We start from the raw sequence: 20,298 nt of genomic DNA, 5'->3' as shown, positions 1-20,298 counted from the left end.
GCTTACTCGATTTCCAGCCGAGCTTGATAAAACGGACCTAGCGAGCCGATGAACGTAGAGGAACGGGCGATTTCCTCGAGACGCGTTTTGTTCTCACATTCGATCGAATTGAAGCGAGCAAACAGAGATTACATTAATCAGGAACAAGGTAATCTCATGTGGTTCGCCGCGAAGAGTGACCGTTCGTTCGCATTCCCGTTTCTCCAAGTATATATTCGTTGGTCGAAAAAAATGACTGCGTAAACCAGTTCTCAGTGGCGATAAAGCTACGACTCTCCGCAGAAATCGACAATTAATTATGGTTCGGCTTATCGTGAAACGTTTTGAGACGAGCATTCTCAATTAAGTTTTCACCGAGAGATCGTAAGCTGATACTAGCTACGGAACTTCCTAATTCTAATATATATTTTTTTCGTTATTTCTAGACTGCTACTGTACGGACGAACAAGTTTCCGAGCGATTGCGATTAATCTCCAGAGCTAGGTCGATTAACCCTGCAATTGTGTAATCAAACTGATCGCATTTCCTTCTCTCTCTCTCTCTCTCTCTATATATATATATATATATATATATATATATATATATATATATATATATATCTATCTTATATATACAATATATTATAATACATAGAATATTATAATAATAAATAAGCGTTTTCCCAGACGGAACTTCTATCTCGCATCATTTGCATGTTCAGTTTTTACGTAAAACAAGCGCTGGCACATAAATTATCGGGCAAACAAATTACGCATATCTCCGCTGCAAAGTACAGTGGGTGAAAAAAGTATATGTACACCTAGTCTTTCTTCGAATAAATAACTGTTTCCATTGATAGTTTCGATTATTCCCATTGCAATTAATATTTGGTCTGCATCCTTTTAGCTTGTATAATGGTATAATGGCATAGACTCGATCAGTTTCTAGTTTAAATCTTTCGATATTTTTGTTCGCACTTGGAGAATCACTCGCCGTAGGTCGGTGCTGTTAGATATTTTTCTTGAAAGTAGTTAGAACCTGGTTGTACAAATACTTGTTTAATCCACTGTGTTTCAACCGTTGTCAATGACATGCACGAGTCTACGAACATTGTTGTGTTCGCGTGCTTCGGTTATCGCAATTCTATTCGTTTATTATCTTAAAATGTTTAAATTTACTGGCTAATTATTCGACGAAGTTACATTCGAGTTACTCAACAATGAGCAATCGTATTCATATTGAACACACGTGGATGTATTTCTGAAGGGTAAACCGATTGCAAAATGAATTATTATCGGCGAAAGATAGTCAAAATACAGAAAGTGTAACATTCTTGCTGCAAGCAAACAGAGGCATAAATTAAAATATTCAACGTTCCTTTTTTTCTTTTTCGCTTGTCCGAAGTGCTCGTGTTTGCAAACCTGTTTCCTCGGGCAAATAAGACGAAATAAGATCTCATTATTCTTAATTACGCGTGTTGTAATTTGCGGTATAATTAACCTCAATTAAGCTCCATAGATCCATATGACATTTCCAATTAAAATACAGTCGTACATTTTTTACTTATCCCGCAGCGGGTAGGTCTTCGAAAACTCTACGTGAATTCAACACATTCGCGACTCCGATTAGGCCAAGCCTTCTCCAACGATTTCGATTTCAATGTAGGATACGACGATCCTGGTGCATTCGATATCGTGATCGATCTGACGAGAGCGATTATAATCATCGTGCGTACGTGTCGCGCGAATGGCACAAAGCTCGATACACGACCGATCGATCTTACAGGAACGTGCGTAGCATCGAGAAATCAGTTCGGCCATGAATCGTCAGGTCAATTTGCGTAATGACTGCAATCAACAGTCCTTTTTATCCGATTTTACAATTGATTCAATATAACGAGTTGACACTTCCTGTGTGTTTGCGAAGAAAAAGAATGACAAATGATTGGAAATAATAGGTTCGACATTCACATTGTTTCTATTAAATATCACTCCATTATATTTATAACTCTTATAAGTAATTAAGATAAATACTATATTTACTTGGAAAAAATGAGATAGACTTAAGAGATTATTAGATAGATTACGTTAATGATTCCAGTTCAGACCTACCATATACTAAAACAATAACGTAAAGTCACTTCGACTTATCGCATATTTATTTGATAAAAAAATTACTTACACAAGTGAAGTCTGCCTTCATTTATAAATAGACTGCGACGTAATCCGATACAGCTTGTTAATGCATTCGTGACAGATTTAGGTATGCAAAATGCACAAGATACGAGCAAACCATAAATGTATATGAAATATTCTAAGTATAACATCTTTTATGATATTTACTGAATGAAACGGATCTCTGTTCCATTTCAAAAATACGTAAAATATCCAAAGTTATATAATATCTAACGCATCTCATATTCTACGTTTGGATTCCGTTTCTTCGATTCTCCGGGAAAATAGAAATTTGCATAAACGCTCGGGACCTGATGACGAGCTGTATATCGGAAGCTTTTTATTAAGCAAGCTTATCGAAATAGGAAACAAAGATTTAGTAAGGAAATCGGTGACTGCAATGGCGTGAAATTGCACCGAGCCAGATCTGCGGCGGAAGTGGATATCTGCAACGTACACAACTGCCGCGTACAATTACCTCGTTTTCTACATGTTGCGCGAAGAGAGGAACGATTTCTAAACGGACTGACGTTGCCACGAACCAACGGAGGAGCTAATATGCGCGCTACAACTAGCTGTACAATCTATGTACGCGTGTACGAGCAGCACGCTGGGTATTAAGTAGCGGTATTTACGAAGCCACAATTATCCCCGTTTTCATGCCGACGATCTCTGGAACGGCGAAGGTTCGGACGTGGACTACGTGGGAACTTCTCTTCCGAAGCTAGTCGTGCGGGCTGCGAAGTAACGATCCTAACGCTTGCTTTTAGGAAACGCTACGAATACCCAAGAGAGGTGGCCTTTTAAGATGGTTCGCGTGAAAGCGTTCTGTACAGCCGATGCCTGATAATTAATCAAACACGTTTTGTCTCGAATTAATGGGAAACTTATCTTTTTTCTGAGAAACTAGGTTTCGCCATGGCCGAAGAAATTTGTCAAAAGAATTTTTAAACGATCCGTGATAGGTCGGTGGATAATCGTGGGATAATTTCCGACTTGTACGAGTTTCGTGGAAGAAAGAAATAGCCAGCGAACATGAACGGATTGAAAAAGTCACACGAAAGGATTTAGACCTCTCCGTCGGTTTAATTTGAATCGTTTCAAGGTCCTCGCGATAGATGAACACGCGATCAGGTAGATTTTTCAGACAGAGCGACGAATTTCGTGTTGGCGAATGTTTAAACGGTGCGCGCGTTTAGGTGAATTATTCCTCGCGAGCTAAGTTTAGCTAGACGGAAGAAGGTTTCTTTCTGTAAAAAGAAAGAAAAAGAAAAGGAAGTAAAGAAGAAGACGGTGATCACGAAAGATCCCTGGTTCGACGAGTTGCTCAAACGCTGAAATTCTTGGTCAAATAACGCGATAGGGACACTTGTTGCCGTACTATGAAATCTCAGGAAACACGCTAACAACTCCATGTGTTTTTGCCGGTTACGAACGAGGGTACAAAGTTCGCGACACGCACTCGACAATCAATTCTAGCTAATAAAGTTAGAACGTTCGAAAGAGCGATCACCTGGTTATCCAGTGTTGTTATCTGCGCTGTTATCGGCGCCGCGAGCACTGCGTCATTCGTATTTGCATTGGGTCGTGATTAAGAGAGGGGCGGACTGAAAAACTGGCGAAGCTCTTTTTACATGCGGTCAACGCTCCTTCGCGCCCTTCCTTTCTCTCGTACTCCTCGTCACCCCGGGCATCTTGATGTCATTCTACATTCCCCGCGATGCGGCGAGTAATTAAAACGTAGTCAGTGCTATTTGAGATCCCTCGACGGTGATTAAGCTTTCCTAACTGATGCACGTATGCTCCGACCGGCGAACTGTCCTGCATCAGCCTATCCTCGTTATTACGTCCACCTGAAGCAACGAATCCTTTGGTTATGAGAAAGCTCGGCAAATCTGCTCGAGCCTCTTCGATCGACCGAGTAGAGACGTTTTAACGCTGGTTTCGCCGAGTGATCCTTTCTTAAGAGACGGATAATCGCTGACGAGCTCACGATCCGTGATAATATCTGCCAGACGACTTTCTGATTTTCTCTCCCTGGCCGTTTCCCGTAATTTCAACTGGGTTGTTGTACGAGATCGTTAAGAGGCTAAGATCGTCTTTGTTTTGCGTTAGCCAGCGCGATTACGCGGAAGACGTTCGAGGCGCTAATCTCTCCCGTTTCCGGAAAGGGGATGTCAGACTCGGTTGAAGATATGCTACGTCGCCGCTTTGTTCAATAAATTCATTGCGTTAACCAATTAGCTCGGAGCGACAACCTCTGAATTCCAGAAATCCAAAGGCTGCAACCCGACGGTTGCAAGTCTTCCCGGAATGCATCCTCGTAACGAGACATCAAGCTAATAATAAACGACTGTTTGGCTGCGGCGAAAATAAACTATACAGTGGCTACGATAAGCGTTGCCACATACCCTTATTTTCCAAAATGCTGCTTATTACGTATGTAAATGTTCGAGTAATTATCATTTATTTAGGTATAGATTTATATAAGTATTCGCGACTTCTGATTAGATATATTATTAAAATTCTAACCGAGGTATAGAAAGGAAAGGGCAATCTTGGAAAAGGTGGCAGGTATTTTAAAGGAAACACGAGGTTTCGACAGACCCACGATTCCTGTACATTCGATATTCGGCCAACGTATTTAGAAAATGGCGGATAGCGTGCCTTGGGCCTGACGATTACTCAGGAATGAAGGGATACCGGTATCGCCACGCCAGAAACACGATCCAGCTGTAGCAAGAGCTGCTGGCGCCTTCCACACCCACGTTTTACGCGTGTGCGGTGTTCTCCAAGCGATTACGGAAGTCGTATCACTGCCATTTGTACCGACAAATTGGATCGAATAGAAAGCGGCAAATTACCTTCGACACGCTAGCTCCGCAATTTCGAATTTTAGCCGTTCTTAATTTTATCGGGGCAAGAAAGAACGATAGCCATCGACGCAACGGGGACGCGGACGCCAGTTTCTCCGAAATAAATCTATTACGTCCGTGCCGGGAACGAGGTTGCCCCGGAGAACGCGAACAACTTCAGCATTTTATACGCGTTACTGCACACGCGAATACTTTATGCACGTATTACGCGGAGCGTAATGCGAGTTTTATTGCGGTTACGCGTACTGCCACTTTTCTTACGGTGCTTCGGGCGTACCGCGAGCGTTAAGCCAAGTACCAAGAGAACTCGGCTTAAACAAAACGATGATATACTGTGCCGAACGATATTAAAAACTGGCAGATGTTGATGTACTGCGCGAAAATTACCGGCTGTCGTGTCCGCGGTATGAGTCGCGATACTTAACCACCACCGATGGGTAATGCGTCATTAATTGAATCGGACGTAATTATGTCGAATTGTTGCGTAACTATCGCCATTATCGATGAAAAAGATTAGACTAAATGGACCTCGAGCGGGTTAAGCTAATTACGTTTCGAGTGGATCGCTTCAAAGTGAATGGAAAATCGAGATAAACGAGAGAAGAATGAGAAGAAGAAGCGGTGGAAAAAAAAAAGAGAAAGGGGTCAGAGATGGCGAAGAAGCTCACGGTTCTCGTGTATGTACGAGCTTACGTGCCGTTTCCGAGATTTCCAAGAAACCAGCCGGAAATGACAATAAAAATAATCACTTCACAAAACTCTGAATCCAGACTCTCTCCAGGCCGTATACCCGTTACCGGGATGCGGTAATGACACCTAATTACTTTCCACCGCTCTGCACAGAGACTTTGCTCGATTTCGAACAGTAGCGTCGCTAATTTGCACGTGGCCGTTGCGTTAATTAATTCGAGCAGGCGAAACGGCCAAGTTGTCGCGGATGCAAACGCGTACGGAGAGTCTACCGCTCGTAAAAAGGAATGTCGGTCGTAAAATTGCATAACATCGTCGAGAGAACAGAACCTGTCGAACCATATTTCTTTCGACTCTTCCACTCTCTGGTCCGAATAACTTTCTACTCCTTCAATCTACGCACGCTCGTCGAAAGATCGTCTATCGGTTGTTGGTCGGATCCAACGTAAAACCGCATTAACGACGGGAAGAGGATAATCTTTCCACCATGGGTTCGTTGTTGGAAAATGATCGACATGCTTTTCAGTCTCATCGGTTTAATACCGTTCGCGAAGGAAACAGACGATCGATAATTCATGGAACGTTGCAGAGTCCGATGACACGAATTGATATGGTGGCGCGATCGTTCGTCGATTTTATTTATTTTACACCGATCCCCTTACACGGGAGTCGATGAACCACGGGTTTGTAACACCAGGAGCCAAAAGCAACCCTGTTGAGATTTCTTGCATCATTTTCAATGGAACTGTATGCTTGAGAAAATTTCTTCCTGTGAAAGATATGATTTCTCGATTCAATTCCAATCAACGATCGCGCGAAAGAAGGGTAATGCGAAAAATGAACGTAAATGCATTTTTATTGATCTAATTTCGATGTAACTTGGTAGCTGCTTTCTTAATAAGAAACGGCCACGACATTTCAGGGGTGAATGTTACGTTCGATCTCTATTTTACATTCCCGTCGTTTAACGACGATTTCCAAAAACTTTTCTTGTTCGTCAAACCTGGCGTAACAATTGAACCTTTGTACATAAATACTTACTTTCGCTGGGGCAAAGCGACCGTGCTACTGACGGGCCACCATCTGCGAAATTGCTTCTTGTCGTGGCCCGTCCTCTTCGTTAAGGTCGCGGTCTCACGAGATACACTTAACGCTTTTCCACGAACTGGACTCGCCGCGTTCGCGAACTCGGCCAATTTTCGAGCTGGCTCGTTCGCAGATGCGCGTCTTTCAAGAAAATTCCGTAAATACGTCTTTGTGTCATTCGGCGATTACATCAGTCGACGAAAGCGAAAGAAAAGAGCAATGTGCGTGGATTGGGATTTTTATGAAACCTAGCTAATAAGGGACTATAATCAGATATCGCGTTTCACGACAGTTTCCACTATCCTGATTTTCCTGTTCCCTCCACGAATACAATTGTGCGACATGTGCGTCATAATCACCTGACGATTATATTTTGTGTCTACTTGTTTTTCCTCTCGTCTATCGGTCTCCACCGGTAATTTCCTTTCTGCTGCTAGTCGTGGGAACACGATGGATCGAATCGACAGACGCGAACAGGTTCCGCGATACTTTTAAAAATTATTCCCCGATGTTACATTGAATTCCAATTGGCTATAGGCTAAGCAAGAAACTCGAGGTGTTGTATGCGACAAAAAACTACACTCTCACAGTCCAATGCTTCTAGTACCATGCGAGAGCGGTTGAGAAAAAGAAAATGGGTAAATAGATGAAGTATGTTTTTGCCGTCACGATAAAATTGTAAAATTAGGTCTTCCCGTAATTACCATGACTATCGTTACTTGTTTGCGATATGTATATGTGTCTGTGTACATATGCTACTTTGTTGAAGCAGCCGGTCAACTGGTCAGGCAAAACGTAACCGACAAAAATATACTCGTTTTTTGCAATAATTCAATACACGGTTATACGATACAATGTTAATTATTAAAGCGGATAAAAGCGGATTGCACTCAGTGATAAGCCGAAGATTGACATTCTTTTCATTCGAACGCTGAAAGCATCATCATTCCCGTGACAATTATAAAGTCAGAAAAGCTTCGTCGTTGTGGAAAAAAGAAAATTCTCCGATCCACGTTGCTCAACGTGGATTCTTCCTCGTAACTGGTGCGAACTTAGCTGCCTCAGCGATTATCGCGCACTACTGGCACGTCCAGTAATTATCATCGGTCGTTTATCCGTATCCTCGCTCCGTCGAGATTATCGTAGCGTTGGCCGTTTCGCGAAGCAACAACAGCAGCAACATCGAAGCAGACTGCCGTTTCTCTGGATATTCTCTGCTCTCCGTTCTCTCTTCTACGGTTTACCTCTCTCTTTCTCTCTGTTCTACGCTCGAAGGATCCTGGAAGGATCTCGGAAGGCCTCGTGGAGAGTCGGAAACTGTGCTGGCTGGCACACACGAAGTCGAAAGAGGCTTCGCAGGTAATTGCTAGGCCGACGGGTCGATAATGAGCCCTGGCTTCGGGGAACCGATTACACCCGGCCCAAGCCAAAAGCAAAGTCAGAGCCGAGAAGCAGAGAAGAAGAGGACGAGGACGATCCAACGGAGGGAGAAAGTTAAGAAGAAGGGAACGAAAGAACGGGAGAAGAGGGCGAGTTCCTACGCTTGAGACGTTTTGTTCAATCCTCCATAGGATACACTCGCGGTTAATCCTTTCGGGGATTTTGCGTAATCGACTGATACGTGTGACTTGGTATTTGGAAGAAAAGTATTTATCTGAGAAATTTTGAATAGCAGCTGCGATGTCCATCTTTTGCCTCATTCGTCGATTATAGTATTGTCACGTTATTATTCACCGTGATCTTTACGAAACGTATTCGACAAACATACAGAAGAAATTGAATACTTCGGAATATAGAAACCCGTAGAAGCTGTTTGAAGAAATTTCTTATCGAAAAATCCGATTCTAATGAAATCTTTCTTAACTTTCGCCGCAGATTTCCAGAACAATACATACTTATCTACGTATTTAACGATAATTCAAACGATCAATTACCATTTGCCATTGTAACATGGTGTGTGTATATGACACATGTCAGTTGGAATATAGGATTTCTGTATACGGCCCTAATTCAATGGCCAGGTACTGTAATATATTATACTTGGCTCCTGTCTAAGTTTAGCAGCCGCTCCGTTATACGTATCTTCATTTTGTAATATTGTTGGGAAACAGTTAAGCGCCACGATAATCCCGGGGCATCAACGAGGAGCAACAAGCTGCTCGATGAACGTCGATAACGGAACAAGTAAGTATAACGGTCGAGAAACGCATAGAGGATAAAGGAGTTGGATAGGGAAAAAAGGAATAAGAAATTAAGCGATACAACGCAAAAACGTATCAGCACGAAGGGGGATTTATCCTCGGTGAGAAAGGTAGGGAAAAATCGTGACTAATAGCTAAATTATCAGCGACAAGCTGTCGATGAGAGGTGAAAGACGAGGAGAAATGGGAGGACAAAGAAGAAGAAGAAGCTCTTCCTGTATCGTGCGATGAAACCTGCCTAGATCTCTCGCTACCGGGATGAGAGGTAGGTGATCTAATTTCCCGCGCAGTCGTGCAGAAAATGATCCAGGCCGCGATTACGAAACGGCTTCCAGTCTTCGCCGGGGGCAACGAAGGCGCCGTTTTTACCGCTCTCTTTTCGTTTCCATGCACCGTGTGTAATAATCGCGGCATAGCGTTATCCGCTTCCCGTGGAACAGTCGCGCCGTTCCAAATACGCGGAAAATTATTAGTCGAACCCGTGGCACGAAACGCTTCGATGTGACCTCGAGAAGTTCTAAGCTCTAGAAGGTGCTCTTGTTTACGCGCTACTCCGATCCAAATGCATCCGACGTCAACCGTACTCCGTCATCCGATACGTTAAACCTTCATCGCATTGCTACTTCTTAAGGATGTTCGTGTGCTAAAACGTTCGCGAGATAATTACCTTCGCGCGTCCACGCTTTTGTATGAACATCCTTCAATGAATAGATCTATCGACGTCTATCTATGGAATTAGGGAAGAACGACAAGGTACTCGATCGAAGATTCGATTACTCGATTCGACTCGGTTATCACCACGGTACGATAAATGGAGAACATCTGGCAGATTGCTTTTCCTTCGTGTTGCGAATTTCTTAATCGTCCTGAGCAACGTATTCCTTGTAATTAGAATTTCTTGAATAAATTCTACAATTTATCAATCAGGTATTCGAATGAGAAATATTTCAAACGATGTTCAGACTCGTGCATGTACAATATGTAATGAAAGGAGGAATACACGAGAAGTACACGTTTGGTACAAGCAGCGTGGAGGCCGCGGTGATGCCTTTTCGTGGCCTCGAGGGCCGCTGGTCCCGCTATTATCATAATGAGGTAGAAAACGTAGATATTAACGCGAGGTTAGTTAATAGTACACTTATCCGAGGAACGCAAATAGTTCGTGGTTGAGGAGGGATTTGCCTACTGTAGAGAAATTTCTTCCTCCGCGATATCTCTTTTCTGTTCCTTCCCTCTGTCCCTCGCATATCTTTGAAGCAAGGCGGCCGTAAATCAAAAGTGACAGAATCGGATTCTCATCTGCATAATTCGCTTATTTTATTCCATCCACGCGCTCTCGCCGAGCCGTAAATGTTTGAAGGCTCATCAGCCCTTTGCAAATTATTAATCTCGCGTATCCTACTACGAGTAAAGGGGTTGATTAACTTTTCGCCATTTCCTCTCGTTTCTTTCTAATTAAAAGTAACGTCGTAATAACGTTTTCCGTGTATTACCTTTTCCCATAACAAAGTTCCCGGAATATAAATCGTATTTTTGATTTTCGTGCAAACGTGTTAAATATGCAACATAAACAGATTAGGCGGCAAGACCCTAATTCAACGTTATGGTGTTATCGTGTTCGATCGTCGTTTGGAGACCGTGTTTTTTCAATAACGACCACCGAAACTACCCGTGTCTTCGCCGTCAAAGAAGTGGACTCGATGTCTTTATTCTCTCGACAGTGTTGCATAATCTGTAACAGCTGCGGCGATTTGCTCGGTGGTTGTCCGCGAGGTGGATCGTCTGCATCTGGTGCCACAGTCCGATTTTTTAGCCGGTAGGCAACCGTGCTAGTCACTCGAGAAATGGGCAGGCCGAAATGGAGGATACACACACAGTTGGATCGTGGTGATCCGGTGGCGTTTCGCGCGCGGCAAAACAGGGAGGTGCCAATTTGCAGGTGCAAAGTTCACGCGACGCTCGGGGTAAACCGCTAATGAGGGTTCGAGTGGTACGTGTGCGCGACGCGTGTAGATTTTCTAGGGGGCAGGTTAATTACCCCGCTGTCCTGTATTATGGCGTGTGCTTTTTCGCGTCTGTTCCATTCTATAATTCCTGCCAGCTTGACAATGTAACCAACAGTTATTTAGAGCGATGCGGTTGTTGTCAAATGCTTCAAAGTTGCGCGTTCGTTCTCTCAATTAATGATAGCTCGTTAGTCGTGCAACATTATAATTATACTTCCCTTTTTTTCACCTCTGGAAGCGACAATCTATGCGTTCTTTCGCGGATCGTGGAATTTTAAAGTGTCGTAAAATGTAAAATTTAGACTCTATTATTAATCTTTACGATGTCGATAAGAATTACATTATTGTGTAGGAGAAAACTTTGCCCGTCTAACAAAGAAAATCGTTTTGTACGAGTTTTACGCATAGTTATTTATCCGTTGGTTCAAAAACAATTTCAAAAACATTGACATGTAATCATAACGTTAATCATAGTTTTAATTATGACATCACCTATTTGTATAGAAATACATAGTATTATATTTCTGGATCGAACAAATCGTTTTCTTTGCCAATTGCGCTACATTGAGGTATTTCTTTTAGCTATTATCATAACAATTGAAGAACCGAAAGAATGTAATTATTATGTCTTTTGCAACCTAACCCTCAATTATAAGAACACACTTTATATTAGCGTTCCTCAAGTAAGTATCATAATTTATCGTTTGTTAGAAAAAAAAACATATTGATGCTTCGCTGAAAAACATTGCAACACATTTCCAGCTTGTTCTATATAACTATAATTAGGATATTATCTCAAAGCTTTATATTCGTCACAATGCTCTATTAAATAACTACCGATATGTAATTGCAACGACGAATACGTATTAATTACAAGGTTATATAGTAATTATAAACTTACTAGTTGTAAAACTTAACAGTTTTCCGCCCCTCGTTACACACGACGTCAACAATGAAAAAGCTAACCATTCGCGATTAAATAAACAAGAATACTACGATTAAACAAAACTTTAATTCAGGAAATAAATGAAGTTGATATATATTGCCTAGATTATTTAAGAGAAGGATTTCTTGGCCGTAAGAAAGGTAAGATCTTTGATTCCTGTAACTCGTAAGAAGGGAGAGCCGATACCACGGGTACCTTTCCTTTTACTCGTCTCTTTTTCCTGTCGGGCTTAGCATCCCTAGTGGCGCCTCTCTCAGGATATAAATTAATTAGATTTGTGTGGAGGTGTGTCAGCAAAGTGCCGGCACTGTGTTTCTTGCCCTACGACTGTCTGCTCTGCCGCGCGTTTCAACTCGACCGAATGGCCTACTCTCCGCTATCTACAGATAGTTTCATAACCCTTCGAATATATTTATTCCTTCGCGTAAAAGTCCAGCCGGTTTCCTTTAAATTAGTCACGCTAGTATCTAATCGACTCTACTTCGAATATCTAAAATTCGTTTATGCACCTAGTCATGAATTATTAAAATATAGAGAACAGTAGATATTCACGTCCATTTTATATCGCCATTATATTTAAGTCAATGATAACATTTGCAAATAAGATATATTTTACAAAAGCGACGCTGGAGGTAAAATAACCTTGTATGGAATTCTTACGATGGAAGTTTATCAAGAACACGTGTAACACCTTTGAAGCAACGTATACGTCGACAGGTAGGTCTGAACATAACGCATGATGTATGGTGGGCGTGAAACGGGTGTAGCAACATAGTAACGTTTACTATATCGGCCAGGATTGTCTAGCGGTTCTCCAGACGAATTCGTGCAACCAAACCGCAGCTGTAGAATTAACTTTGGCGATACCGCCAATATCGATCTTCACTCTAACGATTAAATCTCGAGAGAGTGCCTGGTCCCAACAAAAGTGTAACGTTTCACGCTTTAACAGGGATAAATAATGGAAGAAAACACGATAATAATTCCTTTGCATCGTATTGTCATCGCATGCATTTCCCTCTCGATAATTATCTGTCATCAAGCGATTAAATAACCCTTTATGCTGAATCGTTAAACGATGAGGGCATTAAATCAACGCGTCGTCGTCTTTTCCTTCTTAGTTTTACAATCTTGTACTTGTCATAAGTCACGAATTGACACGATACATGCGTAGAAAGTGTCCAAAGAATTACAATGGGATAAAGGGACGTACAAATGTCATTTATTATGCATCATTTCGAATAACAAGCGCGATTAAAGTAAAAGCGAGAGAAAATATATGTACGTGGGTAAATATCGTCGATAAACGGATGATCGATGTACCTACGCGGATAAGTTACCCGCTTTATAATACGTTCACCGTAATTGCAAGCTTGTTTTAACAATTCCACCTCTGTACACGTGTCTTAAACGATTACATAATAGCGAAAAATGTTAGAACACAAGTAATAAATTGTAATAATCTTTTGAGTATATCTTGTGACTAGACTAATGTCAACGTTTATAGTAATAATATGGCACGATAATCTTTTAGCCATACAATGTATTCCAAAAAAATTCATTTTGTAAATTTCGACATACTTATTCTAATTTATACGAAAAATATCAGCTAAAAAAGATTAAATGTATTATGTACATTCCCGTTCATAAGTATTACGACACTTACTGATATCGTATAGGACGCTATAATTGATACAGATTATTAGAGAAGAGATTAGAATGCCAGGTTTTTATATTCATGCAAGATAATCATTTAAAACACGCAATTATATTTACAAGCACTAATTTGTAACTATTATGAGATAGCGATGAATAAAATATTTCTTGGCCATCGCATTCTTGTGATCTAAATCCCACGGATATTCAAATTCAAATTAAATCGAATAAGAAATTCGAATAGAATAAAGTACATCGAGCATCTGAATTTGACTTATGAAATCACTGCAATAAACGTGATAAGAGAATCGATAATTCGAGTATTTAGATTGATTAAATTACTGATGGAAAGACGCGATAAACATAAATGATAGAAAGTTGGTATTTTGATAAATACGTTTGAACAGATTATTATAATATACAATAGTATCGATAATATCGATAACAATCTTCAAAGATTTCAGATAGCAAAGTATATATTTGGTTATCTTAAGTGTCCTAATACTTATGAACAGGACTATATGTGAATGGTGAAATAAAAACTCACGTTTATGTTGCCGAGGTGTGTTGGAGGGCTGATACCCCTGCGGCTTCCGCCGCCTCCGACCTCCGCGTCCAGCTTGCCGGTTCGACTGACCTCGTGGATCCAAAAAATGACGACAAAGAGCGTCGATGCGGTTCCGTTGATCTTCGTGTAACTACGTTTGTTCTTCAGAACGGTCTGTCTATGCGCCACTGTCCACACTGAGCAATAAAGAACACTATGTCACAAACTTGAATCACTAACCGGTTAACAGAATACGGAAACATTCTTTCCACGAGTCACTGATATATCGTGCCACTGCTTGTGTTCAATTGAACGAGAAATTTTCCACGTCGCCCTTCGAAACGACGAAGAGGTAATATCGAGCCAGCAAAAACAAAGTGTGCGTGGCTTCTTGTTTACAACTCGTGTATTTTAACCTCACGATGTGTTATTCGAAGTTTAGTAAACACAGCGACTACGACACCGAACATTTCTCAGAATTCGTGCACTAATTGGTTAACACCACAATAGAATTGCGAGGAAATTGGATAAAGTACAGTTCAGGGTTACCAAACACGTAAAATTTATAACGAAGCACTGCTCGTTTGACATTTACCGACATGTTTGCGAGATATCGATAGATCGACATAGAGGCCGCGTTTCGAAACGTTTACGACAAATACGAGGGTTGAACGATTCAAATAGCTATACACGCGATCGTGGCTCGATAGACAGCAGCGAAGCGGTGCGAGAATCGCGAAACAGATCGGTTAAGAATCGAGACCGATCTCGGTTCGATCGGTGACATGCGCGCGGCTACGAACCTGTTCGTCCATTCTTCGCCCCCTCGACGGGATTAGCGCGTGCATTCGTCCGGTAGCGATGGTGAAAAGCGAGCATTCACGGGTATGGACAATGACGACGACGACGACGGCGACGAGTCGGCGTGGTGCGTGTCCGCCTTAAGGGCCGTCCGTCGCAGACGCATGCTCGCGGCACGTTGCAGCCTCTCGCACTGACCGCGCGTAACACGTAAGAGAGAGCTGCGTACCGTGTACTTGTCTCTCTCTCTTCCTCTCTCCCTCTTCTCCTTAGAGGAAACTGTGCAGCTTTGTCACGCTCTCGACAAGCCGTTCAGCTCGCGCGTGTGTCTCTTTCTTTGGCGATCGGTGCGCGGTTTTGCCGTTCCTCGTGGTGGTCGCCCGGTTGAGAAGGCGGTAAACAGGAGACACGGGTCTCGTCACTCTGGACTCTGTTTGAATCTCTTGCGTACTAACTTCGCGGCTATCCGCGGTACTCCACGGCGAACGTTGAACGCGAGCCTGGAATTGCCGTGGCGCCACCCCTCCTCCCCTCCTCCCCTCCTACCCTTCCACCCATCCACCTGATCGTCTTGCTTCGTGAGTGCCACACCACGGGGCTTGTGTTGCCTCCTCTGCCTCGTCCCTCCCTATTTTTCCCTATAATTTGCTCCGCGGCTGCCTCCTTTTTGTTTTATTCCATTTTCGTGACCCCCCTTCGCCCTTCACGCGCCCTCCTTCGGCCACCGTCTCGCTTTTCTACCTCTTGAACCGCCTCTCTCTTTCTCTTCTGGCCATCTAGCTTTCCCTCTCTCGCGCTACTTCTACCTCTATCATCGCGTCTGCCTCTTTCGCCTCTACCTCTACGTGCCAGCCATGAATCCTTGCCGGGGCAACGGGGCTACGGGGCTACGGCGCGCCGCCCCTTTAATAGGGCTACGCGGGCTTTTTCCATTCACAGTGCAGCCATCTCTTGGCTGGAATACGAATGAAACAACCCGTTACAGTGCCGTACGTGGTTCAAGGATTTCCCCCAAATGCCACGAAATTGCCTCGAAAACTTTTGAAAGGGAAAAGTCTCTTGAAGCTTTGTCACGGATCTCACGTATCACGTCCAAAAATTGTATTTTCTGCTTGACACAAAATGTAGGTCTCTTCGTTACGTAGAGTTGATCGATATATTCGGGGTAGTTTCCGTAGAATGATTTTTTTCTCTTCATTGGACCACTTGTCAGGTAGAAAATCATCGAGGACTGCGAAGGGCTGGATTCTGAAGTACCTACATCGTATTATGCTCGTTGGGTGGGATTTGGGATGTATCGTATGGCAGGAAGATGTCAAGGAGGAACCTGATATACGACAAGGGGATGATTCGTTATTATGTGAATTTTCACGGTAAATCGAGGCTTCAGTCCGCATAAAATTTACTATTGGCTCGCTTTAGATTGTGCAACGGTAACGATTGGTATCGTCGAATTTAAAATATCAGAAGGTACAAATCATTGTTATTATATTATTTTTTTTTATTCCGATTACACAATTTAAATATAGATCTACGATATGTTCTGTACAAAAATATATCGTTTTTCTATATACAATAATTAGTATAGTAATATATACAACAACAGTAAGGAACTGATCAAACGACATTATTTACAAAGAAGGTCACAATTGTAACACAGAGCTGAAAAGATGACTAACCAAAGTGATAAACCCAATACAATTCTAAATGTAGACTACGAAAAAGTAGATTAATAGAAAGTATCAGATATTGTCCTTTACTCCTGCTCCGTCCTATTAGTCATCTTTCCAGTTTTCCCTACATTACCACGTAGAAATTATATAGATAACGAACGTCTACGTACAATACTTGTACAAATCTATAATCCTAAATTATAGCATATTGTACTCCAGCCGGGGGATACAAATTCTGTTCAGTCACAGCTGGCAACGAATTCTCTTTATTCGACTCCGTTTTATTCGTAGAATTTCTCCTTTTCTGGTTCTCGTGTGTTTTCAGATGTTTTGTCAAATGATCGCTTCTCATGAACCTCTTGTCGCATACAGGACACACGAATCTCTTTTCGCCAGTATGCGTTCGGAGGTGACGCTGCAATTCGTCGCTCCTCGTGAACCTTTTGCCGCAGAACAGCCAGTGACAGACGAAAGGTCGTTCGCCGGTATGCCATCTCAAATGCGCCTTTAGATGAGAAGTTTTGCCATACACTTTACCGCATCCTGAAACGTGACAAAGGTGTTGTTTCTTGCCGTCGACCCCAACCTGAGCTGCGCCGTCTGTTTGACAATTTGGACATCTACATCTAATACATTTTCTGCCAGATTTTCCAGAATCCTCCGTACTCAGGAAGACATGTTCAGACGGCGGTGTAAGAGGCCATTGATAAGGCGGAGAGTGATTTTGTGGACTAGGTGGTAGATCTGATGGACTCGGCGGCAGTGAATAATGTTGTATCGCTGAGATATTCGTGAGCTGAGGTTGCGCAAGATGAGTCTCTGTCGCCCACGAGGTCGTACTGGTAGCAACATTTGCCATTGTGTACGCCGGCGGCGTTAACGCCTCCGTCATTTGACCGTGGTTCATGGATCCAGAGTACCAGTAGCCCGATTGGCTAGTTTGATGGTGATGACTGCTGAACGTCGGATTGTACGGTTGATAACGAATATTTGAACTTCTGTAATCGATCCCAGCAGGTTGGTGCATCGGCATTGGGAGGCTGGACATGGGCGCCATCGTCGGCATGCACATCTATAACATAAACAAAATATGAATAATTGAACACTTTATAAAAACCGTATCTGCTAAAGAAATTCAGTTTACAGTATCGCTTCTTGTTCCTAAATGTTGCAAACGAATACTCGAATAATTTGATGATAGCATGATGCAGGAGCGGTCACTTCTGAATAAACGTTTCACAGAACTGATCGAAAATGATCTTCACGTTTGACACTAGAATTTCACCGATATGATACGCTATATTTCCACGAATGCGTTGTCGCGGACCTGTTGATACCGTATCACTTGTGCCATCACTTCACTTCCTGGTATCCATGGTATTGTCCTTAGAAATGATATTAAAATCCTTTGCTAATTTTGGATAATCGTGAGGTGAAATGGAACACAAGGTATTTCCGTGATTTTGATCACTGCCACCACGCTCGAGTAGAACAAAAACGAAAATGAGAATGAAAAGGAAACTGAGAAACGCTGTATCTGGCGGATCGAAGCGTGCGCGGCTTCGAAGGCTCGCCAGATAATTGCCGGTTGCCCGCCGTGTCGCCTCGGTTTTAATAACCGAGTGGACAAGGAACTGACGAAGAAGGGAGGAGGCTGAATGCTCTGCCGGGTTTTCTATGGAGGTGGGGATAGACCCCAGTGAATCTCGCAGCCTGGTGCGCATGCGCCCTCCCCTCCACTCGCTCATAAATCAACCCTGCGGATAGAGGATCGAGGATCGAGGCTACGCACCTTTTGTGGTCGTCCCTGGGGGCTGCCTTATGCCACCGAGAAAAGTCTTCGTGAATCCTACCGTATTCTCTTGAGACCATCTAGTTTCTACGATTCGCCATGTTTTACAGTAGGTACGTACAATTGTTTATTTCTGATGGGCAAACTCGAAAAAGACTGTAGATGTTTTCTATGTAACCTGATTCCATTCTTTCAATCTTATCTTGTTTATTTGCATTTATCCGTTTTATTTTTATATACCTATAACATAAATTCCGTGTTATATCAAATATTGTTAAATGAGATCGCTAATTTGTTTGGTAAAGGAACGTTTCTTGAATTCGTTCACGTAGTCCCAATACCGTTCAGGCTTTTTTCGTACTGCACTGCTTAAATAGCAATGGACCTCCAGGTGAAATCATTGCTTCGACCGCCCATGATTCGAGGAGCAGTCGATCTGCAGGGTAATAATTATCGGTAGAAACGGTAGGAGGAATAAGCTTAATCGTTCAAGTTTAATTAGTGGATAAGGAATTTGGGCTTAATTAGCGGTCCTGCGTGCCGACGTCTCTCTGTGTCGAATGCGATGCACGTTGTCGCAATTATATAATGGTAAATTGTCGGACACAGAAGTCGTATCTTACTTTATATAAAACAATTATATTCCGATGAAATCATTCAATTCTTGAATTACCTTTTTATCAAGTCCATTATCCTTTTGCCATTTTAACATTTACGTATTGATAATTGGTAACAGCGTAGGACTGTGTTGCAAAGAAACTTGCGCAAAGAAATTATATTTCTTCAGGGAATTCACAAAATCATTCAACTTTTCAATTTCCTTTTCAACATGTTCGTCATGCTCGTGCCGTTTTAACAATAATTGAGAGCGACGTAGGGTTGTCTCGCAAAGAAACTTATTCAAGAACGACGAAATTCTGTAGAATCAAGTGGTTGGGAAAGTCGAAGCATTGCAGTTAGATGAAAGAAGTCAAAGTAAAATTTTTACGGTATTTAAAGGTTCTTTGACCGCGTTGAATGGAGGCGGACGAGATTTGCAAAGACGTATCAAAGCGTGGAGAGACCCGCGACGATCGCTCCGATGCACGGAAGCGCGCGATAACGAAGACCAGTTTCCTAAGATTTCGGTGCGCTTTGTGGTATACGTCGTACCATAAATCTATAAGAGATCTTAGTCAGTGTTGGAAGACCGCATTCACAATATATCGTATCAATTGTAAGTGAGCTACGCGAGCTGGTCAAAGTGTCGGTTTATGGTGGTCGTAAAGCGATTATTGGCAGGACCACGTGATGAAACTTTTGCGTCACTGGTCACTGCCAGGTATATATAATGATAGCCATCATTATTACGCTTTGGCGAATGTACAATGCCTATAGGAGCCTTTTGCAGGTACTGTGACAAATCTGCTGGCGCAAGAATGAGGACAAAACGTTGCACTTGGCGCGTAAAAGATAACTCTCGCAAAGAAAGATATTTTCTAGATCTGACGACCGACCCGCTGTCTTCTGTCAACGTCCTATTCAATCGTTTTAAACATAAGTACGGTGAATTTTTATCGAATAATCTTTCCTTGACTTCCTTAGAATCTTGTTTTTTCAGCTTCAAAGGAACAACTTGTCTAGATGGTATCGATGCTTTTGTCAGTTGACGTAGGACGTTGTTATCTACGAGAGTAACGCGTCTCTCCAAAGCAACATAAATTTAAACCAAATACCGAATATATTAAAGCTTTATCGCGAGTCCATAGGTCCTTCGCTATTTTTATACGACATTCGTCCAACTTTGATGAAGTCTCCGCAACGACATGGTCATGTTACAATGATATTAAATGCATGAGCGATGCGTCAGACGCATACCGGAAACAGATTAT

The 20,298-nt window shown here is 42.3% G+C and overlaps 1 protein-coding gene across 1 annotated transcript; it reads right to left on the bottom strand.

The window, feature by feature from the left end:
* Positions 1-16,182: 16,182 nt before the first annotated feature.
* Positions 16,183-18,494, bottom strand: LOC138185443 (transcription factor Sp3). Its single transcript, XM_069124419.1, has 2 exons — positions 17,780-18,494; positions 16,183-17,707 (listed from the first exon to the last, which is right to left on the bottom strand). The coding sequence occupies exons 1-2, from the start codon at positions 17,837-17,839 to the stop codon at positions 16,829-16,831; spliced, it is 939 nt and encodes a 312-aa protein (XP_068980520.1). The 5' UTR covers positions 17,840-18,494; the 3' UTR covers positions 16,183-16,828.
* Between the last annotated feature and the right edge of the window lie 1,804 nt (positions 18,495-20,298).

This window comes from Bombus flavifrons, chromosome 12 (genome assembly GCF_040668555.2).
Source record: "Bombus flavifrons isolate JBK064 chromosome 12, iyBomFlav1_principal, whole genome shotgun sequence".
Taxonomy (NCBI): domain Eukaryota; kingdom Metazoa; phylum Arthropoda; class Insecta; order Hymenoptera; family Apidae; genus Bombus; species Bombus flavifrons.
Note: the sequence above shows the minus strand (reverse complement) of the source record. Positions and strands in the feature narration are given on the sequence as shown.